The sequence below is a fragment of the Corvus hawaiiensis genome, chromosome 4, assembly GCF_020740725.1.
Source record: "Corvus hawaiiensis isolate bCorHaw1 chromosome 4, bCorHaw1.pri.cur, whole genome shotgun sequence".
NCBI lineage: Eukaryota > Metazoa > Chordata > Aves > Passeriformes > Corvidae > Corvus > Corvus hawaiiensis.
Genome location: NC_063216.1, coordinates 56817052 through 56837601, shown reverse-complemented (window position 1 = coordinate 56837601; position 20550 = coordinate 56817052). Strand labels below are relative to the sequence as shown.

The 20550-nt window shown below is 38.9% G+C and overlaps 1 protein-coding gene across 3 annotated transcripts in view; it reads left to right on the top strand.

The window, feature by feature from the left end:
* The window catches only part of TSPAN12 (tetraspanin 12), a 46845-nt gene that overhangs the window by 23403 nt on the left and 2892 nt on the right, over positions 1-20550 (top strand). For 2 of the 3 annotated variants that reach the window (XM_048301483.1, XM_048301484.1), the window contains exons 5-7: positions 10045-10119; positions 14372-14479; positions 17328-17471. In XM_048301483.1, the coding sequence (XP_048157440.1) occupies positions 10045-10119; positions 14372-14479; positions 17328-17471 (327 nt within the window). The remainder of the gene's footprint in view (positions 1-10044; positions 10120-14371; positions 14480-17327; positions 17472-20550) is intronic. The other variant, XM_048301485.1, reaches the window with a different exon arrangement.

Sequence of the window (20550 nt, the reverse complement as noted above, 5' to 3'; positions counted from 1 at the left end):
CTCTCTCTTACTCTTACACACTCTTACTCTCTCTTCACACACACTTCTTCACTCTCATTCCTCTCGCTCTCTCTCTCTCTTATCCGCTTACTCTCTTGCTCTCTTGGGCCTGCTCAGAGCTGCCAGCTGCAGCTCTAAGCAGTGCCCCTATACCCACGCCCTTTGCAATAAACCGCATGTTCCAAGATCTGCCTATAGAGATCTCTCGTCCCTGTCTCCGTCTACGCCCAGTCCAGACTGAACCCCAAAAGAGCCGACACCTGCCTTGTTTGAAAGACTGGTTTAAATGTGTTTATAATACTGTAGTTCAGGTTTGATGAGAAGCTAGTACTCTGCTAAAGCTCAGTTTCAGATAGTCAGTGGGTAACTAAGGGCTGGACATTTAGCTTACATTCTGAGGTACTGCTGGTTTGATGTTCCACTGGTAAGAGTAAATACACTTAAAGTTCACCAATTTTTATTATACCCCAGTAGTTTCAAATATGAGTAACTTTCTCAGAAAAATAGAGTATTTTTGTTCTTGCTATATTTCTAATTTTGAATTCAAAGGTAAACTGCTGGAGATGATGCCTGTACTAACTATTATGCATTTTTTTGCCTTGAAATGGAGAGCAAGATTCTTTCCTGTTTAGATCAGGATTTTTAAGGTTCAAACAAGTTGTTCGATTTTGAGATGGATTTTGGTGATGCCGCAATGCCACCACAGTGCTAAGCCAAGCTTTGCAGGAACATGTGCACTCTGCAGGCTCCCAGCTCTGTGGAGCGGAGTACATTGGTCCTGGGGTTCAGTGCCAGCCTCTCTGTCTGCCTGTGGAAGCATGGTGCATTTTGTTGACCTTGCCTTCCCCAACATAAATAAATCCTTGCTGTGTATGTCCTTAAAAGACTTTTTCTAAGGCAAGTGCTTTGAAACAGTGCCGAATTTCCTTAAGTAGGAGAGGGAGCTCACAGAGGAGACATGAGTTGCTTGGCCATGTGGCATATTGGGAATTGTGCAGTGATGAAGGTGCTGCCTGCAGAACACACAGCAAGCAAGAGCAGCTGTGTATTTGAGCAGCGTGGGGGAGCATGACAAGAATTGAACTGCTGGGAGTGTCCAGGTCTTCTTCCAAGTACTTGACTTAAATCCAAATATTTGCTGTGATCATGGTGATGATCTGCTGCTTTCATCCAGGCACTGAGCAGCTGCCTTGAGTGCTTGGCAGTGTTGCAGAGGCTACACAGCACAATTTGGTGCAGTTATCCAGCAGCTCCAAGTAGCAAGAACTGCCTGGCCTCTTGAGGGCAACGCCTTTGACTTAGGACAGTGGGATTGGATAGTGCTGTTAGGAGGCCATAAATTTTAATTCTTTTGTGTATATATCTTCAATAATGCTTTAGGAAGGAGGCACAGTGTTGAGACGGAAGTTAGATATCTATTGACAGTAGTCATTTCATGATTCCAGTATGTTTACTGCATGCTGTACTTTTAGGCGCGCCTGATGGGAGCTGACTACTTTGTTCTTGGGGACTTATATCCTGAATGTTCGTTTGATTGGGTGTCACTGTGTTTGGCCTCATGATCCTTTTGGAGCAAGCCTTGTTGCTCTTACCTTCCTTGTTCCTGTTTTCCCTCATTCCCACTTGTTACACTGTCAGTACTGCTTCTTCCCTCCAAGTCTTACAAATCGTTGATACCCAGGGCAGTAGAAGAGAATGAAACAGCACCAGAACTGAAAAGGGCTCTGGAATAATGCTCTCAGGTCAAAAGAGGAGGGAAGATAGCAAAAAAAAGGTTGGTGAAGTGATGGATGTGGGTACCCCAAAACTATTGAAAAGACGGACTGATATGAGAGTAGGTTCCAGGCACTGGGGTTGTTGAGGGTAGAGAGTTGTGAGTGATACCAGGATGGGAATGAGGGCTGCTGCATCTTGACTGAGAAAAGATGGGGAGCTGCTGAGATATGTGGTCTTTCTGCTGTAGTTAAGTTTTTTTTCTCCCCTCTGTCCTTTCCAGCTCTTCTTTTCTCATTGCTTGTTTGCCCAGGTTTTTTTTATTTGCTGAAATGAAAAGGGAATGGGGGAAGTTCCTAAGAGCAAGGAAGAAGTGTATGAATCCACAAAGCCCAGCCAAATATCTGTGTCCTGTCTGAGACACAGCCCAGCTCACTGATGGGGTCTGCTGATGCTGTGGTTCAGCTGCATTCTTGTTGCCACAAGCTGTGTATGGAGTGGATATCCTGTCAGGTAGATTAATCTTTTTCTTGTTGAAGCATACCCTTTTGACTGTTAAACCACAAAGGCAGTTTGCTTTGTGTACGGGGGCTGCAGTGTGGGTTTTATATCATAAGATCATTTCTTCACTCAAAATGGTGATTGTTTGAAGTGTCTTGGGGCATGCTGAAGCAGAGTCTTGTATAGCACCAAATGGGTCTATTTTACAAGCAAAAAGGGTTTTCTTGACTAAGGAAACATTTTTATGGTGTGTAATTTCCTTGGTAGAAAATAAAGAGCAGGTAGACAAATGAAGGAAGCTGTGTTTTGAAAAATCTGTGCAGAAAAAGGAAACTTTAGGTTTTGATTTAAATCCTATGAAATAGGAGAAGAAAAAAGGAAAAGAGAATATGACAACCCATATGAAAATTGTGGTCTAATGTCTATCTTTACCTATATCCTGTTTAGTACTTTACCATGACCTTGCAATAACCCTATTTCTGGAAGTTCACTGACTTGAGGTAATTGAACCCTTAGCAAGTAAATCCTAATAACTGTATGAAGTGTGCATTTGCTTATTTCCAAAGTAATACCAGTTTACTTATATAAGCAAAGATAACCATTAAAGTAAAAATTTACAACAGGTGAAGAATATCCCACAGAAGAATCAAGGCTGTGAACAAAAATCTAATTATTCATAAATAATTTTATTTAGTTTTTAAAAAAACAAATGGCTTAATAAAATAACTTGGATACGTAGCTTCAAAAACTAGAAAGTTCATTGCCATAAAAAAAATTAATTTAAAACTTACTTACAAAGTTTTACAAAAAAGCAGTGGACTTTGTGAAGATCATAGACTTTAAGACATTTTGATAAAATTTTGTGATCTCAGAAACAAAATTTAAGATAATAGAGATATTTGATTATTTTTGTGTGAAATGTATTTATTTTGAAGAACTGGATGACATATTCAGTAGCTTGTGTTGCAAGTCGATGGTTTCAGCTCATTTCCGTGTTGACTTTTGGCTGCATCTCTCACAAATTTCTGTGTTGTCAAGCACATAAACTGAATTTAAAATCAAAATTACTGAATGGACTGTTAATTCCTACAGGGCAGGGCTGAGGGTGCAGGGGAAAATTTGTGCTGCTGAAGTGGATAAACAGGATATCAGTTTTCCATGCAGCTTGTCTGACTAGGTTTAGTGAGTGTTTGCTCCATTTTTGAAAAAGATAGCTGGATTAATCAGTAAAATAATCTTGTTAGTTTGTAAACTGACAAAGATAAAGGGAACCATAGCTTACAAGTTATCGAAGGAGGAGGGACTTGGTAGATTTTACACAGAAAGATTCTGGTTCCTGTTGGTGATCCAGTGGTGATGGTCATCTGAGGTTTCCCTGGTGAGGGCAGAGAGATGTTTGGATGGCTTGCATCTCAGAAGATCAAGGCTGATGCACTTGGGCTGTTAGCCATTGGGAAATGCTATGCATAACTCTTAAATCTGCTGGCATTCACTTTACATACCAGATACTCTGGTCTTTTAGAGGTTATGGTAAGGTTTCATTCTGCAGTTGCCCTCTTGCAAGTTCCTTCAGCTGCTGCCCTTTCCAGAGCTTTCTTCACCTCTAATGCCATATGGAACATGTTGCTCAAGAAAGCAGTGTGAGACAGCAAGTCTGAGGAGGCTGGAGTTGTTCATCAGCTACTCTTTGTTTGCTCTGGCATAAGGACTGGGTTTTTTCTTGAGTCTGATGGGGGGAAAAAAAAGGTTTTATGTCTTCTGGGAGAAAAAGCTTGAAAAAAAAGATGTTTATGAAATAAAATACAGGTGATGTGAATAATGATTCATTAATAAGTACACCCATCCTTCAAAGAAAGGCGTATTTGGTCAGAAAATGAAGGATTTCTACAGTCTTGTAGAACAAGTTCTCCAAAAGCTCTCCATGCTCTCGCTTTTCTTCACTTTCTTGCAACTTCTGACTCCAGTAGTTAGCCCCTGCCTGCCATTGCTATTTGCTTTCATACACAGAATGCACTCTTGCTTCACTGTCTGGAAGTGGGCTTAACAAGTCAATATTCTGACTGTGTTGTGTGATGGGATATATTTGTTCTCTATGCATTATTTAAATAGATTCTGAAGTCTCCTGAGGTTGACAGTAGTTAACTAGGAAGCTGTCAGAACAGAAAAGCGCATGATGCAACGTAAAAACAATAAGGTCTGAGCAAGGAAAAAGATAAACCATTCTTGTGCCTTCCTACTTCTGATGAAATTTGAGTTGACACAGAACCCTGTCTCTGTTCACATTCATGGCTCTTGCTTCTAAGTCGCACTTGCAAACTGCAAACAAAACGATCACTGGTATGAGCAGGCTCGAGGGAGCATGACTGCAGATGTGTTCAGGTCTTTCATTCTCCTTGTGCATAGGCTAACAGCCCAGTTTTACTGGTTATAGAAGCTGCTTGCTGATGAAGCATTTTGTAGGTCATTGGCAACAAATTACTGAAGCCATCAGTGACAGAGTAAAAAAATCACGTGTGGAAAAAACCCATCACTTCCAGAATATACTTGGGTGCACTCAGCTTTGTAGGATGGCAGCCCTTATCTGCTTGGGCTGCTCGGCAGCAGAGTGCCATAGTGACTTGGTCACTAAATGCCAAAAGTCACCAAATTTCTGTAAGAGTTCCTGGTCTTAGCTTTGTTTCTGACATAATGTTTACACAGGGTTCAGAAGGGCATCCTCAGAGGACAGTCATACTGATTTTGTATCATGATGATTTGTGGGATCATCATGGTGGCTGAAGGAGGGCACTGGCTGTTGATAATTGCCCTGGCTGTTGTGCTGAAGGAAACTACTGTAGGGCACTAGAGTTTAACTCAAGTTTTCCTTTGCTAAATGTAGTTAGAATTCAGTATTTCTGCTGTGAAAAAATCTCTGAGAAGAACTGAAAATCTCTCTCCATGTACTGTGTTTTGTGAAGTCTCAGTTTCCTCTGTCATCCTGTTGCTATGTTGGTGACAGATTATTTGTCACCCGTTCTTTTCACCTGTTGCCTGAAAAGCATAGACAAATTACATTAGGTTATTAACTGCAGAAATCACGTGGTGTGTTCAACACAAAATCTCTAGAAGAACTACAGTAAGAGTTTTATATTGCATCTCTGCAAAAGACATAAGACATTGTGCTTCATGCTTTACATCCTTCCCTAAGTTGCCCACAATTGCAACAAAAAAATCCTGTACTCTGCAGGATGGAAGGCCATGAGGGAGAGATTTTATGTTGGGAGACACTTCATGTGTGTGCTCTTTGCTATTACTCTCTGAACAGAATGGGAGTTGTTGGAACAAACACCTTTTAAACAAATTTAAAATGCCTTAGATTCAGTAAGAGTGATTTTGTGCTTGCATTTAGTATTTTTATTCTGTTTTATTCTAGTGTTTTCATCTAAGTGGTTGAGATGATCAAGAAAGAAATACATTCCTGGAATGTATTTGGTGGTGGTGGACATCAGCTTAGTTTGGTAGAAAAAATGTAATAGCAAAAAAGCCTGTTGTAATTTATTTAGGATTAACTAATTTTGTAGCTTAGTTTTTAGCCTTAGATGGAGAGATAGGAAGACATTTTGGGCCTATGCCAGAGCATATATGCTCCATGTATGGAGCGCTGGTGTACACTGGCATATAGGGAGCTTGAACCCTCTTGTGGGGGTGCCACTGTAGTGTGCAGAAATTTTATTCACACTAAAATTTTTGATTATATTTACACAGTCTATACAGATCTTTATAAAAATAGGTTTTAATTACATTGATTTTTTAATGCCTATCTGAAAATACCATGTATGGTTTTTAGTGCTTTATCATGGTCTGATAGCCTTTATGCAGATAACTATTTGAATTAGGACAAAACCTATTCAGTACTAGTCCCTGGTTTTTTTTTTTTTTTGTTAGGTGTTGGTTTTGGTTTGGTTTGGTTTTTGTCTTTATTTACTTGATGGTTACCTCCCTTCTGTGGCTGAAATTATAGTAATGGGATTTGCATTCACTATCCCCCTGTCCTTTCTGTCTTATATATGAATTCCCTGTAGATGTGAGCTTGGGGTTGTTTGACTTGCACAGGAGCAAGAGCTCTGTGGAGGCTGTTGCAAGTTGCAGTAGGTGTTACAAGCTGGTAGCATATCTGCACTAGTAGGTAGTATTTCAGTGGTGGGATTCCGTGCTGTTGTTGCGTGTGGGTATTGGAGGTTTCAGGATTTGAATATTGACTGTGGTCACTTCAGCACCTGTACCACATGAAGAGTATTCCAGCAGAACACGGCCTGGTGATTACATAGGGGATATCTTTACTATCTTTCCTTGGTCCTTCATGTCTCTGTATCTCTGAAACTGGTTTTCACAGTAATGACTTCAGTAATTCCCACTTCTTAAATGTTTAGTCTCTTGCACAAGAAAGGAAGGAGAACAGGATTCTCCTGAGCCCCCAGGTCCTTCACCTCTCTTACAGGACTGATGTGCTGGAAAAAGAGTTGTGTAAGCCCCTGCAGTCTGTCAGTGCTGCAAACCCAAGTGCTTGTGCAATGTTCCAGGTATTAGATGTAATGTTCCTGTTGGAAAATGACTGCTTTACAGAGCTGCTGCCTGCCTCTCTTCTCTCTCCTTCCCTTCCACCATGTGACCTGTGCTAGAGGAAGCTTAACAAGGAGGTTGCAGGAGAACCAGCTCCTGCTGACTGAAAACATCCAGTTTACGTATACTGAAGTTTAGTATCTTGGCCACAAGCATGATGTATGGAGTAGTATATGTCTAACGCTTTATTTATTTTTAAGTTGGCAAATAATTTTACTTTATTACTCTCTAAAGAGTGTTTTCTGCCAGCATTTCAGTCGTTCAGCTTCTCTCAAGGAAGCAACATTTTAGGTTTTTCACAGTTTTGCTGGAGGAAATCCTTCAGTGAAACTGATGGGTTCGTAACAGGATCAAGGCACCACTTCAATTTTCTGATTATTTTGCGTAGTCACAGTAAGGAGAGAATGATAGTGATTAGCAATTGCCTGCAAAAGGGTGGTGTTATAAGTCTGTGGGATTTGCCCTGTAAAGGGTCTCCAGTTCTTAAAGTGGTCACGACTGTGGCTTTATTTCATCATAGGTTGTAGATGTCTTTGCAAAACTGTTCGCTCCCTTGTGTGCCTTCCCCTTCTTACCCTCTCTCTGCCAAAAAAAGAAAAAGAGAAACAAAGAAACAGTAAAAAAAAAAATCTCAGCAATGGCCAAGAGTACTCTGAGGGAGGTGTTCTGTAGAAGGTTATATCAGTGACCTCCTGGTGCAGTTTGAGTGTGATGTACAACCGTGCTCCTCAGTGAGTTACTCATCTTTACGACATGTAGCCACTCAACTCACAGGAAGAAATGTTAAGCCTGCTCTAAAACAAAGTCCCTGTTTTTGGCAAGAACCAGAAGCATGGAAATGCAGGAAGATGCATTTAGCATTCAGACTCTTGTGGGAATTTAACTGGGGACAAGGAATAAGCATTGAAGCCAGTAATAATTTCTAGATTTGGAAGATGGAAATTAGGGGTAATAAATCTAAATAATGGTTAGAGGATTTTTTTCTTCCCCACAAAACTTACTATATAAGTATTTGTTTTGCAAACGATTACAAAGAGAGAGGTATAATATTCTCCTTCAGCATCAGAGAGAAACAACCTCCGAGCACGGCCTTTCCTGTGTGTAAACTCATTGTGTATTTTCTCTTTTGTGTTATGGACAGATACGGTCTTTCTGAGGACAGAAAGCTTGATTCTGCAGTGCCCTGATGTGTCTAGATGTAGCTAGTCAGGAGTGCTCAGTCCCTGGCAGACCCAAAAGGGGTTTATGAGTGAATCTGGCTAAGTAGTTTTCTATCTTGGGCTGTATTCAGTAATGGGACGAAAATCTTGGGTTTGGCTTTTCTGTCTCCTACTACTACCACAAACATTCTTAACTTACATCCTGAGAAAGATGAGGAAGTTTCAAATGTTAAGCTTGATGAATGAATTAAATGTTGCAAAGAACTGCAAATTTAGAGTTTTGCAGAGAATGCCATATGTACACTCCCAGATATATCGCTTTCACCACAATCAGTGATTTTTGTATAAGATTCAGGGATAGCAGACGGTTCCAGTCTTGTTATTCAGTTAGAGTATAAGCCCACTGAAATTTCTTTTGACAGCCAAGAAGTGAAGTGCGCTTTTCATTGAAACATTAAGCTGTTCTCCCTCTCAAAAATGTTGGTTTAAGAGTATCAGTCATAATATTTAAGGGGATTAGTCATAATGCCCTTAAACATTTTTTATTATAATTATTAATTAAAAGAGCATGTGGCACTAAAGTATGTGGTATTCTTTCCTGCTTTCAAAGTGAATACTTAGAAGTAGATTTCCATGTTTGGTTTTTTTAAAAGAACCCTTTGCATAGCTACTAGGCGCTGCAGTGATAGTAGATACATTGCATAGAAGCTTATGACTTTATTTCTTAGAGAGAGCACCATTGTTCTTGGAAGGTGTGATTCATGTTTTTCCTCTTTTGGATCTTTGGAGGATGAACATATTGGTTATTGAAGACTTGTACTGGATCTGTGTGTGCTTACAGTGTTGATATGTAAGGAAATGCAGTGTGTTGTTCAGCTGGAATGACTGTTAAGATGCAATGTAACATGATGAAGACTAGTAAAACAGGAGTCCTTCTTTCAGTACCATATTTATTGGATAGACTTTTGCAGAGGGAGGGTATGGGTACAGATTTCTCTTAAAATTAACATGAGTATTTTTACATGCACTTCTTATATGTCTCTGTGTGCATCTACATCTCTAATTCAGGGAGTTAGATTTGTTGAGCAAGTAGAGATAAGCCAAGACCAGTAGCTGCCAAGGTATCTGAATTACTCAGTTCCAGACCAGATGAATGAAAAAGGTGTTATGTAGATGACTGTTAAAGCCTAATATTTGTGGATTTATACTCTGTTTTAAACAACACATCTTATTAACCCTTTAAAAAAAAACCCCATATCATCAGTTCATGTTTTGTGTCCTAAATAGATTCCTGAATGAAATAACTAAATTAGAAGCCATTTGTATCCTACCAATGGAATTGTATATTTATTTTATTTTATATTGTGATAGTGTTTCTTTGATTTTCAAATTAGATTAAAATCCGTGAAGATTGTGACCCTAAAGTCTTGAATACCGAGAGCAAAGGGAAGCTCAGTCCACTGACATGGAAGTAAATTTGGAGTCAAGAATAAATGAGACTATACTTCTGCTTTAAATAAAGGATAAATAGGACACTTTTAATAGAGAACACCAGTTAAAATAGCTTTAAAGTCCATGTAGCTTTATCCTGCAGTTCAGAAAGGGTTTGTTGATGCTATATAGAAGAAACTCTTGCTCCTTCTAGTTAGAGCAGCCAGGTTTTTTTAAGCATCATTACCAAGGTCTCTACTTCTTAATTTATACTTGTATTTCCTATTTTTAAATAGTTCAAGGGTTATACCTTGTAATAAAAAAAGATACTTCAATTAATCTCTAAATATTACAGTTAGTACAGTTAGACCTGACCTCAAATACCTAAATCACTTTGATAAGAATGTACTTTTCAAGAAAGAAATGTCCCATGATCTTAGCTTGCATAAAGTTTGCTGCCTGAATCTTTCATATTTTGGTTACAAAAATGCATTTCCATATCTATGTCTTCAGTCATGAAATTTTAATAATATTTTCAAAGTTCTTCAACTTTGAAAAAAAGACTTAACAATATCTAACTTTGAAAACTTTTTTATTTTGAAGAGATAAAAAATAGCTAAGACCATTCTGTTTTCTGCAGTATTTTGGAAGCTTGCTTGTAATATTCTGCATTGAACTGGCCTGTGGTGTTTGGACCTACGAGCAGGAAATAACGGTGAGTCAGAAAAGGAGGCTGCATTTTTTCAGCAGAAGAAAACTAAGTTTTCCATTAGCTAGCTGTTTTCTAATTGCTGTAGTGTTTATCTCTGTTCATTATTCTGACAGTTTAATTTCAAGTGACTGCCTTCATTTTAAACAGAGAATTCTCCTGGGAGAGCTTGTCTGTCTGGAAGGCCCTGTCTGGGTTTCTCCTTAACCCCTCTATATTTGAGAGCCAAATCAGTCATTCCCCCTTTTAAGAACTTAATTTTATGTTAATTCTTGCTTTGGCAGGTTCTCACTGAAGTCTTTGATATTTTTGAGGATAAATCATGAACTTCAAGCTTAAATAAGGATTTTGAGAGAGGAGATGAGAGAATTTGAAAGGATTTTGCCCCAAAAGTTCTTTGTGTTTTAAAGAATGTACTACATTGTAAACAGACAGCATATTCTTTCAATAGAGGACTTGCTGTCTGCTAAATTCTGCACACTGCCTCCACAAGCTATAAATGCCAGTTTTAAGCAAAACATGTCTTGACTATAAAACACTCTTCTGTAAACTTGTGAAGAGGCTTTTATCTCTGTCTGGTTTTTATAACTGCACCAACCTTTAATTTTCAAACTGAGGACTTGTAACCATCATGTAAGAAAATAGGTAAGTGTTGAACAAATTAAACTGAAATGTAACTGCTGGCTGCTATATCCTTACATCTTGTACTGAGTCTGGTACATTTTTATGAGTAGAGGGACAAATATTTTTCTCTCAACTGCCAAGATATGCCCAATATAATGGTCTTTCCAACAGTGAATGACAATTATATTGTAGTAAGATGTGAGGGAGCTTTCTTGATATTTACACAGTACTTGGACCAAAGGAATTTCTGGCAGATTTGAAGTCTAAAGTTACATGGCAGGACTTTGCATCAGAATTCATTCCCTAGCAGCACAGATTCCAGAGAGGTGTTCTAATATAATAACAATTAAAGCTATTTCTTTGCTTTAAATGTCAGCTTCCATTGATTCATTTTGAAATTGGGAATACAGACGAGGCATTCTTCATGTTATGGGCACAGCTGCCCTCTGCAGGGGTTTTGCCAAGGATGACTGTTACAGCTAACATCCATCTTTCCACAGAAATCTTGTCAGTGGAAACCTCCTGAAATTGCATAGCCTTCACAGCTCTGGAACATGCTTTTTCAGCCTTCACTATTCAGTTAGAAACCCTGAAGTTACGCTGTGTTTTAGTCTGACCCCCAAGCTTTTGTTTATCTGCTGTTCTACTGAAACCCAAACCTGGGACAGTTTGATAAAGGCTGGCAAAGCCCTACTATATGTTATGTCACTGGTCATGCTGTTTCTCTCCAGACGAAAATACTGCTGTCCCTTCAGCCCTTTGCTAAAGTAAGCAGCACTGGATTCCATGCCTGCATCTTCTGCAGTGGGTCACAGCAAACCCAGATGCCTTTTTTCTTGCTTTTCTTTGTCTGTTTTCTTCTCTCCCTATTTATGTGCATTTTTTTTTTATTCCTTATCTCCTGAAATACTGTGTTGGCTTGGGTCTTTTCATTTTTTGTTGTTGTTGTTGTATTCTCTTTCTTGATTTCTTACTATTACTCCCTTTGTCCTAACACTGCTGCTCTTTGTGTGATGGTGTGGGTTTCTTGCTGCTGAGAACCATAGGGAATGTGGCAGTCTGGAAGAGAACAGTTATTTTTCAGTGGTTCTTCCATACCTGTGCAGGTCATTCCCTAGAATGTGCTTCCTCCTACTCGATAAAGATAAGATGATTCCCTCTTACAACCATAGGGGTATCTTGATGTCATACTGGTTTCAGTGTAGCATGAAATCACATGAGCCCCTGGTGGGCTTCAGAGATCAGTTGGCATTAGTGTAGGTGGGTGTGTAGTGTAGTGTGGGTGATATTGTCAAAAATGTTACTGAGGCATAACTGCCTCTGCTGATCCAGTATGGGCATTCCTTGGTGTGTGGACAACTTGCTCTAAGAGTCCTGGCATAAACAGCTTTCCTTCCAGCTCATGATAGCTCTCAGCTTGTAGTGTGCCTCATGACTAATTTATTCCACCCACAAGATTGAAAAGCCAGTGTGGGTTCTTGGCTTATTTAGGTGTTGATCAAGCTTTGATAGTCATTAGAGAAATAATAATGAGTAATTAGATCTCAGTGGCAGACTGAACTTTATAGAACTTAGGTTAAAGTCAAACCAGCATCTCTAGTTTTTGTTTGTCTACACATGAGTATTGGTATATAGTCAAACAAATGTATCTTAATCATGTATTATTGTGCACTACCATGTATATGAGCTGACAGAAAGATATTTAGTAGGTACATCAATATACCTATTACCTGTCCAGTCTTACCTGTTGGCATTCTTGCAGCAGTCAAAACACACAGATTCTGAAATGCCTCCTTAGCTCCAGCATTCATATTGCTTTCCTACAGTGGGGTTTAGATTGTTTTGCTTTGCTTTTAATTTCCTTCTCTCACCTCTTGAGGGTTTTTTTCCCCTGCCTTCCATTGATTTCGTGAAGAAGTTGGATGTATTGTGTTGCAGGCATAACCTTGGACTGTGTTTAACTCAAATAAGTTAATAAAAAACAGTCTAGCAAGTAGGAGCTTAATTGCAGCACTGTCAACTATTATCCAAAAAAAGCAGAGTGCTAGCTTGCAGTGCAGAGGAAAGATAAATGCATTGAGTACAAAAATAAATCAATTTATTATAGTGACCAGTGTAAATGTTCGTGACAGAAATATTCTGTGATCATGCTTTTACGTATCTTTAGTACGCTACTGATAACATATTTTTCATGTGAACAATAGTGAGTTCAATGCAAAAATCTGCTAAGTGAAAGGCATGTTAAATTTCTGGGACCTTATTAATATATTGATGATATGAAGCTTTGCTAGGGCATCTAAAATGTACCATAACTTAGCAGTGGTAATGAAATGTTATCAATTGTTCCTATTTGTATTGTGGGTTCAGGCAGGCAGTGGTAGTCCCTATATTTTTGTAGAGCATCTAGCACAATGAAGACCAGCTTCCTTGGGAAGTATTGTACAAATTTTCTTTCCTTAGATAACATTTGTTGCTACTTACAGAATGCCCTTACTGTTAGCTTCAAATTAAACAGGAGAGCAAAGTCACCGCTGCTAGAGGGGCTGGGCTCCCCTCCCATTCAAGTGACAGCTGATACTGCAGTTGTGGTTTCTTTTACCTTGACTGTTAAGGCTGATGGAAACAAGGCAAAACTCAGCATGGATGGTATGTGCTCCTAGAATGGTGACTGCAGTCTTCAGATCCTTGTTTTGTTTTGGCACACTGAAATTTGTGCTGCTGAATTGAAGTGAGGTTTTGATCTTTACTCGTAACTTCACTGTGTGTCAGGTGCCACAGCGCTTGCCTCTGCAATAAATTGCTAACTGAGGTGTCGTATTCAGAGAATGGAGTGCACCAGCACCTCACTTCTGAGTTGTCACATTTGTAAGAAAAATCTTTCAGAATCCTTTCAGAAGAAAAATTTTCACAAGGCTGTGAGTGTGTTTGGGAAAAAAAGGTCATTGGGCCTTGTCTACTCTTCCTTGTTACAGTTTTTGAGCAAGTTACTGAAATGGAGCACATTCAGGATACCTGCATGCAGGACTCCAGACAAAGCCAGAAAATGGCTGAAAAAACTCCTGGGGTAGAATTCATCTCAATTAATTTTATATATGTAGAAATTAGACATTTAAATCAAAGTTCTTCACCTTAGTGAAGTGGATTTCAGACTTAAAGAGAATGATTCATCTGCTCTGTTTAAGTTATTTATCTTGAGATGAATTTCCCCATTTGGCTGCCTGTTTATTTCTATTATCTAAGACAACACCACGGGAATACCTAAATTGGGTCAAACAGATACCATCCCTGATAACTTGGATGGAACTCAGTCCAAGTTTTATGCCAGGTAAACAATCTGGTAATGATACAAATAAATTGTACCAAATCATCCCATAATCTCTCCAAAATGTAACTGCTTTTCAGTTTACATTAATTTGTAAGCAAAGGAAACAAATAACTTTTCCTTGATATTTTAAGAAGGTCTTGTAAAGTATTAGTATCATAAAAATTGCAACACTTGGTTTCCTGTTTTATTTGTATACAAAGTTATTTTAGTCATTGCACTGGAAAGATCTCAGTATAGATGGAACCTGTGGGTGTGGAGCCACAAGCCTTCTGATCCATTGTGTGAGTCACCTATCTCTCCTTGCTCCAGGTTCCAGTGCAGTGGTCCGATATGATCACACTGAAAGCCAGGATGACCAATTATGGCCTACCTAGGTACCAGTGGCTGACCCATGCTTGGAATTTCTTCCAGAGGGAGGTAAGATGACAGTTAATTCATGAACTAAAGTAATACCTGCTCAGTGAGTGTTATTTATCTGCTAAGGAAAAAGGTTTGGTTTTAAGTGAATAGGCAAATAAATGCAAGTTCATTTGGTATGAAACACTGTGTAGTGATGCTGTCTTTTGACATCACTTGGTATCCAATTCTTTAGTTTGTAGGCCCTAAAGGTAATTAAACACCAAAACCAGAATGTTAATAAATTCATTTAAATTGCTAACATTCTCATATCCTTTTTCAGTAAGGTTAGGACACCATTACCTTTTAGGATTACTATAATGTTGAAGGATATGATATATATAAAATTAAAAATCTGCAGGTAAAGTAAAATGAATGTGTCTATATGTTGTTTTAATATTAAACTGTGCTCCCCTTCCCATAGGCTCTGTTAGTTTCCTTTCATGGAGCTGTCATGGTTAAGATATGTTTAGCTGGAAAGGAATGGGAAAGGAAGTTTCCAAAAAGATGCCAACACTGTCTCTTTGGCCGAGGTTTGTGAAAGTGATGAGGGTTTTTATTTCCTTTGACTGGGGGGTGGGAAACAAACCAAAAAGCTTCCTTGTATTCACAGCTTTGCCCTCTAGCCTACTAAAATTCAGAACTGTTTTTATAGAATGAAGTATTATGTTACAGAAACATGAAATTGCCCAAGGTAAAACCCATTAACTCCAAATATAACTCACGTGCAGGAACAGAACTCTTTAAATGCCTGTCATTGTGCTGCCCTTGTTGAAATGTTGAAATCTATTATTGTTGTACAGATTACAGATTTCCTGTTTATTTAAACATTTCCTGGCAGCACTTGGTTAGTCTGTATTTATATAAAACCTGAAAGAAAGAGGTTACACACCAGCACCGTCCCCCCCCCCCGTCCCCCCCCCCCCCCCCGCCCAGTTCCCTGCTCTGGCCATACGACTGCTCTGTGAAACTGAGTAATTCTTCATATGCAGGTAGAGTGTTTATGTCTGTTCTGTACCTGAGATAATATAATCAAGTGGTCTCAATCAGTTTTCATTGAATAGAGCTGGTACTGTATCCTGGTTTAAATGTATAGGTTGATTAAATTAAATACTGCCTCTTATCCTCCTAGTTGTTGTAGTTTCATCATAATGGCTGGTTAAAATATGAATATTAATAGTAAAACTTCAACTAAGCCTTAATTTTTCTAGGGAAGAAGAACTTCCTTTTAGTTGTTAGAAGAAGTTTTAGAAGTTAGATTTTCCATATGGCATCTGTGACTGTGATGAATGATTTGGAGAACTGAGAAAGCTCTTTTACAGTTTCTACTTAATTGGTGGACTCTCATTCATACTCCATCTACTTATAGTTCAGATGCTGGATGTATGAGCCTGGTATGTGCTTTATGTCTGAATAAGCACTTTACTTGTGGCCCTTCTTCAGTCAGCAGAATTGTAATTACAATTCTGTTACCAGAGATTCAGCCCTGATCAGCTTGGTATTCTTTCTTCTGTATCTTTTAACAGCTGAGATAGATGGGAAATGTGTTCTCCCCCAGTCCTCTTGCTGGTTTAATATCAGAGTTGTGACCATGCTAAGAAAGATGGAAAGGGTCAGCTGAAGTCAGGAAGCAAGAACTGGGCTGGGGAAGAAAAGATACAAGAGTAAGAAAAGGATATTTAATGAGATGGTCTTTGCAATTGCAATGAGAAGCCAAAGCTTGAGCTTTCCATAAAGTCCAGCGGGGGGAGGATTTTGACTGAGTAACAAACCACTAAAAAGTGAGACATGAGAGCTGTGGTAAAGAAGGAAGAAGTGAGATTTTTAAGAGGACTGATGAATTAAAGGCACAGTGTGTGCCAACATGTCTGGGCACTGATCTGCTTGATGGTGAACAATGAGTGGTGTGGAATACAGGACTCTGGCTCTGAAGCGGGTTAAGAGGGGCAAATATGTTCCAAGCTTGTGGATCAAAGGAACCAGGGAATGACTTACACTCAGGCTGGTCCTGGAGGACATCCAGGCAGAAAAAAGTAGCATCTTGTTTCTGCAGCAAAGCGTGTTTTCAGTCATGTCAAGTCCACATCCCGTGCCAAACCAAATCTAATGTAGCAGCTTCATCCCTTTTCTATGTGAAAGCAGCTGCTAATGTGGTAGACTGGTCATTTGGCTTTAAATCTCAGGGTGTGCTTTGCAGAGGAGGTTGTTAGTCCTGGTGGGTTTTATAGCCAATTACAGCTCATCTGCTTTGCAGCCAAACTTCTTTTTTTTAAGGTTGATTCTGTTGCAGTATTTATTTTAATGTGATACCCCTTCCTTCCCGTTTCAGTTTTCCTTTCAGCGTTTGTGATTTCTATACATTTTTGCTTACTCTTTTAACTTTTTTTTTCTATATTCAGGTAAATCTGTGCTTTTCTGTTTTCAACAAATATGTCTGTAGTTGTAGCCTTGCCAGAATAGTCCACTAGTAAGACCTTTTTCAGCTACTCCTTTTAGCCACCAGTATACTTGTTCATTAGTCCCCATTTTGACATGAAATTGTGTTAGTTCCCTATAGTAAAGACAGGAGAATCCCGAGATAGGACAATTTCTGTGAAGCATCCTTTGAGGAAGCAATTGGGATTTAAAGCACAGAGCAGTATCATTGGCTGTTTCTGAAGTATTCATTGGTCACTACATTACATTTTTCATGTGACTTTTATGTCAAAGTACAGCAAAACAAGATACATGGAAGCACTTGTAGATGTTTTTAGTTCTATGTAAATGTTTTGGAAGTTGGTATTAGGAACTTAGGTTTTTTGATGACCTACTTTACCTACTGAAGAAGTAGCATAATTACTACTGATCTTGGCTAATCCTTCCTTTGCAGTTTAAATGTTGTGGCGTGGTGTACTTCACAGACTGGCTAGAAATGACAGAATTGGACTGGCCGCCTGACTCCTGTTGTGTCAGAGAATTCCCAGGATGCTCTAAGCAGGCACATCATGAGGATCTCAGTGACCTTTATCAGGAGGTAAGGAGAAAACTGTGGATATATTGGAAGGTTTTGTACATTCTTCCTGATCCAATAATTTTCCAAATTCATCATTTGCAGTGCAACGGAGTAATTTGTTTGTAGAGTAGTTGTGTTTATGGAAAGTGTTTATGAATATTATTTGTTAATGCTGAAACAGGGGGAGGAAAGAAGGAAGAATGAAGCCATCCACCCACCCTTACCTGGAAGTGAGATGGGTTAGTGGCAGTGCAGTTAAAATCTGAGATGTGCTTAAACTTTGGAGTGTTTATTTTATATCAGTGAGGTTGGAGTTCAAATTTGTTCCAATCCAAAATTTTAAAATTATGTATGAAATAATTTAAGACTAGTTATAAATTAGGCACCATACCATCAAGCTACTGCAGGGTAAGTGGAAGAATACTTTGGTGAAATGTACAGTGAAGGATGCTTTTGAGAATCCCTTTGGAGGATGAGAGCTTTCTTGTTAACAGGTCTCATGCTAGGAGGCAGCTAATTCAGTTGTTGTACTCTGAGCATGCATAGAAGCTTCTTGTGAAAATACTCTTTCTCTCTACATTACAGTATGATTATTTGAAGAGTTACAAAAAAAGCCTTAAAACAAGGCGAGAACCTGTTTGAACTCAAAGTGGATAAGGGAGGTCCTCACGGTAACAAGACATTACTGTTTTTAGGGTGAAAATTATAAAAACAAGTAAATGTGTTCTTTGCAAAAACTCTGTTCTCACAAATATTGTCTAAAGTCACTTTTGTCTGGAAACTTTGTTAGCTGCCATTTTTTTATGCTGACAGACCTCTGAAGACCTATAATTGTCCATTCAGTAACAGCAGAATGACCAACAGTCCAGGTAGTGCAACAGCAACAGAAAGCATGTCTCAGTTATGTAGTTATGAGGACCTGAGAAGAGGTGCATTCTTCACTGGATTGCTTTTAGAGTAATACAGGGTGTATAGGAAGGAGGATGGGCCTGAGAATCATGCTTTCAGATGCTGCAGCATGAACATTTCTCCAGTGGATGGTGTAGCTCTACATTATGGAAGAGTACCCAAAGAACCATTTTATTTTCACCTAGTCTCTTTAAGGCTGTTTAAGACCTGTTCTTACAAGAATGTGTTGCATGGCTCTTGTTCAAGAGCTATGGAGCAACACCTCTGAAGCAGAGGAGATTCGCTGTATAAACAAGCCAAAATGCATATTGGCTATTGCCAGTAAACAATCAAGTTTCGGGGAAATTAATTTGTATGGTATTGGCTCTATGAACAGAAATTATTTAATCTAATCTGGAGTTTCTGACATCCATCCTAGAAGGCTGTGTTCTTCCACTAGGAAGAGAGAAGATAGAGCTGCCAAAAGGCCGGTGCCTCAGGAGGCCAGTCTGTGCTAAGGAACTTAAAGACAGTGGCAGAGGCTGGTTTTTTTTCAACAGCTACTTGTAGATGCTCTCCTGCCTTCTGGCAAGGCTCACAGCACTGACAGCACTGATTATGCTTTAGAAGTGTCAGTCCCTGAATGAGAAAGCCATTCAGGCTTCTTCTGGGGCCTGTCAGTCTCTTACACATTTTGAAAAACTAAAAATTGTGGCTCGCTCTGCAATAAAGGTTGCTTTTTGTAATACTGTTGCTACTGTTAATACCATAGAAGTCTGTCGTAGAGAGCCTTCAAGGAGTGTATGGAAGCAGTAGAACATTCATTTGCCCCCTGCTTCATTCTTAGGTGAAAAGGCAGGATTATGTAAGCAGTGTCACTCAATGAAAAATTGCTCTTTGAGCCCAGGAAGCTCAAAAATTTCTGAGAAGTATTAGTCATTGGAATGCAGTGTCTAAAGTGCAAGGTTTTCTTCTGTCATCTCTTTTGGTAACATTTCATGCCCATGCCATATTCCAGGAAAGTGGTTCTCTGGGCACTTCATATGTTCAAGTTCTTTTGGTTCTATTTGTAGAAAATTAATAGCTAAAGATGATTATTATGTAGGACATAAGGGCTGTGTTAAGACCCACTTGATAAAAGAAAGGCTGCTTGGCGCTTTTTTTTAAAGAAATCTGAAGGGGGCATATTTATGGTTCTTCCCCTACTGTACCGCAGAGCATTTTGGATGGATTCAGCACTTAGCAAAAATTTGTTTTTGCGGAATCCATTTCAAAAAGGGACAGGCTTTGTTCGGTTGTATCAGCCACAAAAATACTTAATTTCTCTTTGAGATACATACAATATTTTGTTGGCAAAATGTTTCTTTTCATGGCTCTTGCCTGTGGGGCGTTTCACAGATTCTTACAGTACGCTTGCTAATAAGTTTATCAGTATCATGCAAAACCAACATACACTTCCAAGACTAATCTGCCTAACTTCTGCTTTGGAGAACTGAAGGGAAAAAGCTTTTTTAGAAAGTGATTCAAACCAAACTTGCATAGTCTGGTGGTTTGAGAGGGAGCCTGATAAGATTAGCCTCGCTAGCCTAAAATTGGTTTATGTAAATATTTGGCCAGTCCTTTCTGGTACTTCAGAAAAATTCTTTGTAGTACTTCAGAAAACTGGAGTTTGGTTTGTCTGGGACTGATAACTTGTTTTGTTGTAGCTGTGCTGTGATTTTTTGCTGGGAACTCAGAACTTTCTATAGTCTTAAACTGGAATCCTTCACAATTTAATTTTTGCAGAAAGGAAGGTGGCTTACAGTTCTGCTTGAAAGTATTTTTGGCAGGAATCATGTTGTCCCTGCTGAATATTGAAAGCTATTTTTCAATTGTCCTAGTCTTCCTGAATTGCTTTTATTCTGATGAGCTTCACCTTTGGTGCAGTTTCATGAACAGACTGACCTTAGAAAGAGCATGGTTGTGAGGGAAGTGTGAAGATGATGATGTGGCCTTGGAGGTTTGTTGTGGTCTGAGGACAAGAGGAGCTCTGCCCATCTTGTGATTGGGAACTGCAGCCTAGATAAAATGATTGGTAGGAGTTGATACCTTAAAAAAAAATCAAACTTGTATGTTCAATATTTTCTTTCATTTTCTGGCATAATTTTTAGTATACTCAAAATTCATTGTAATTAAATCAATTTTGTTTTAATTTTAGTTTGTTTTAGTTTTT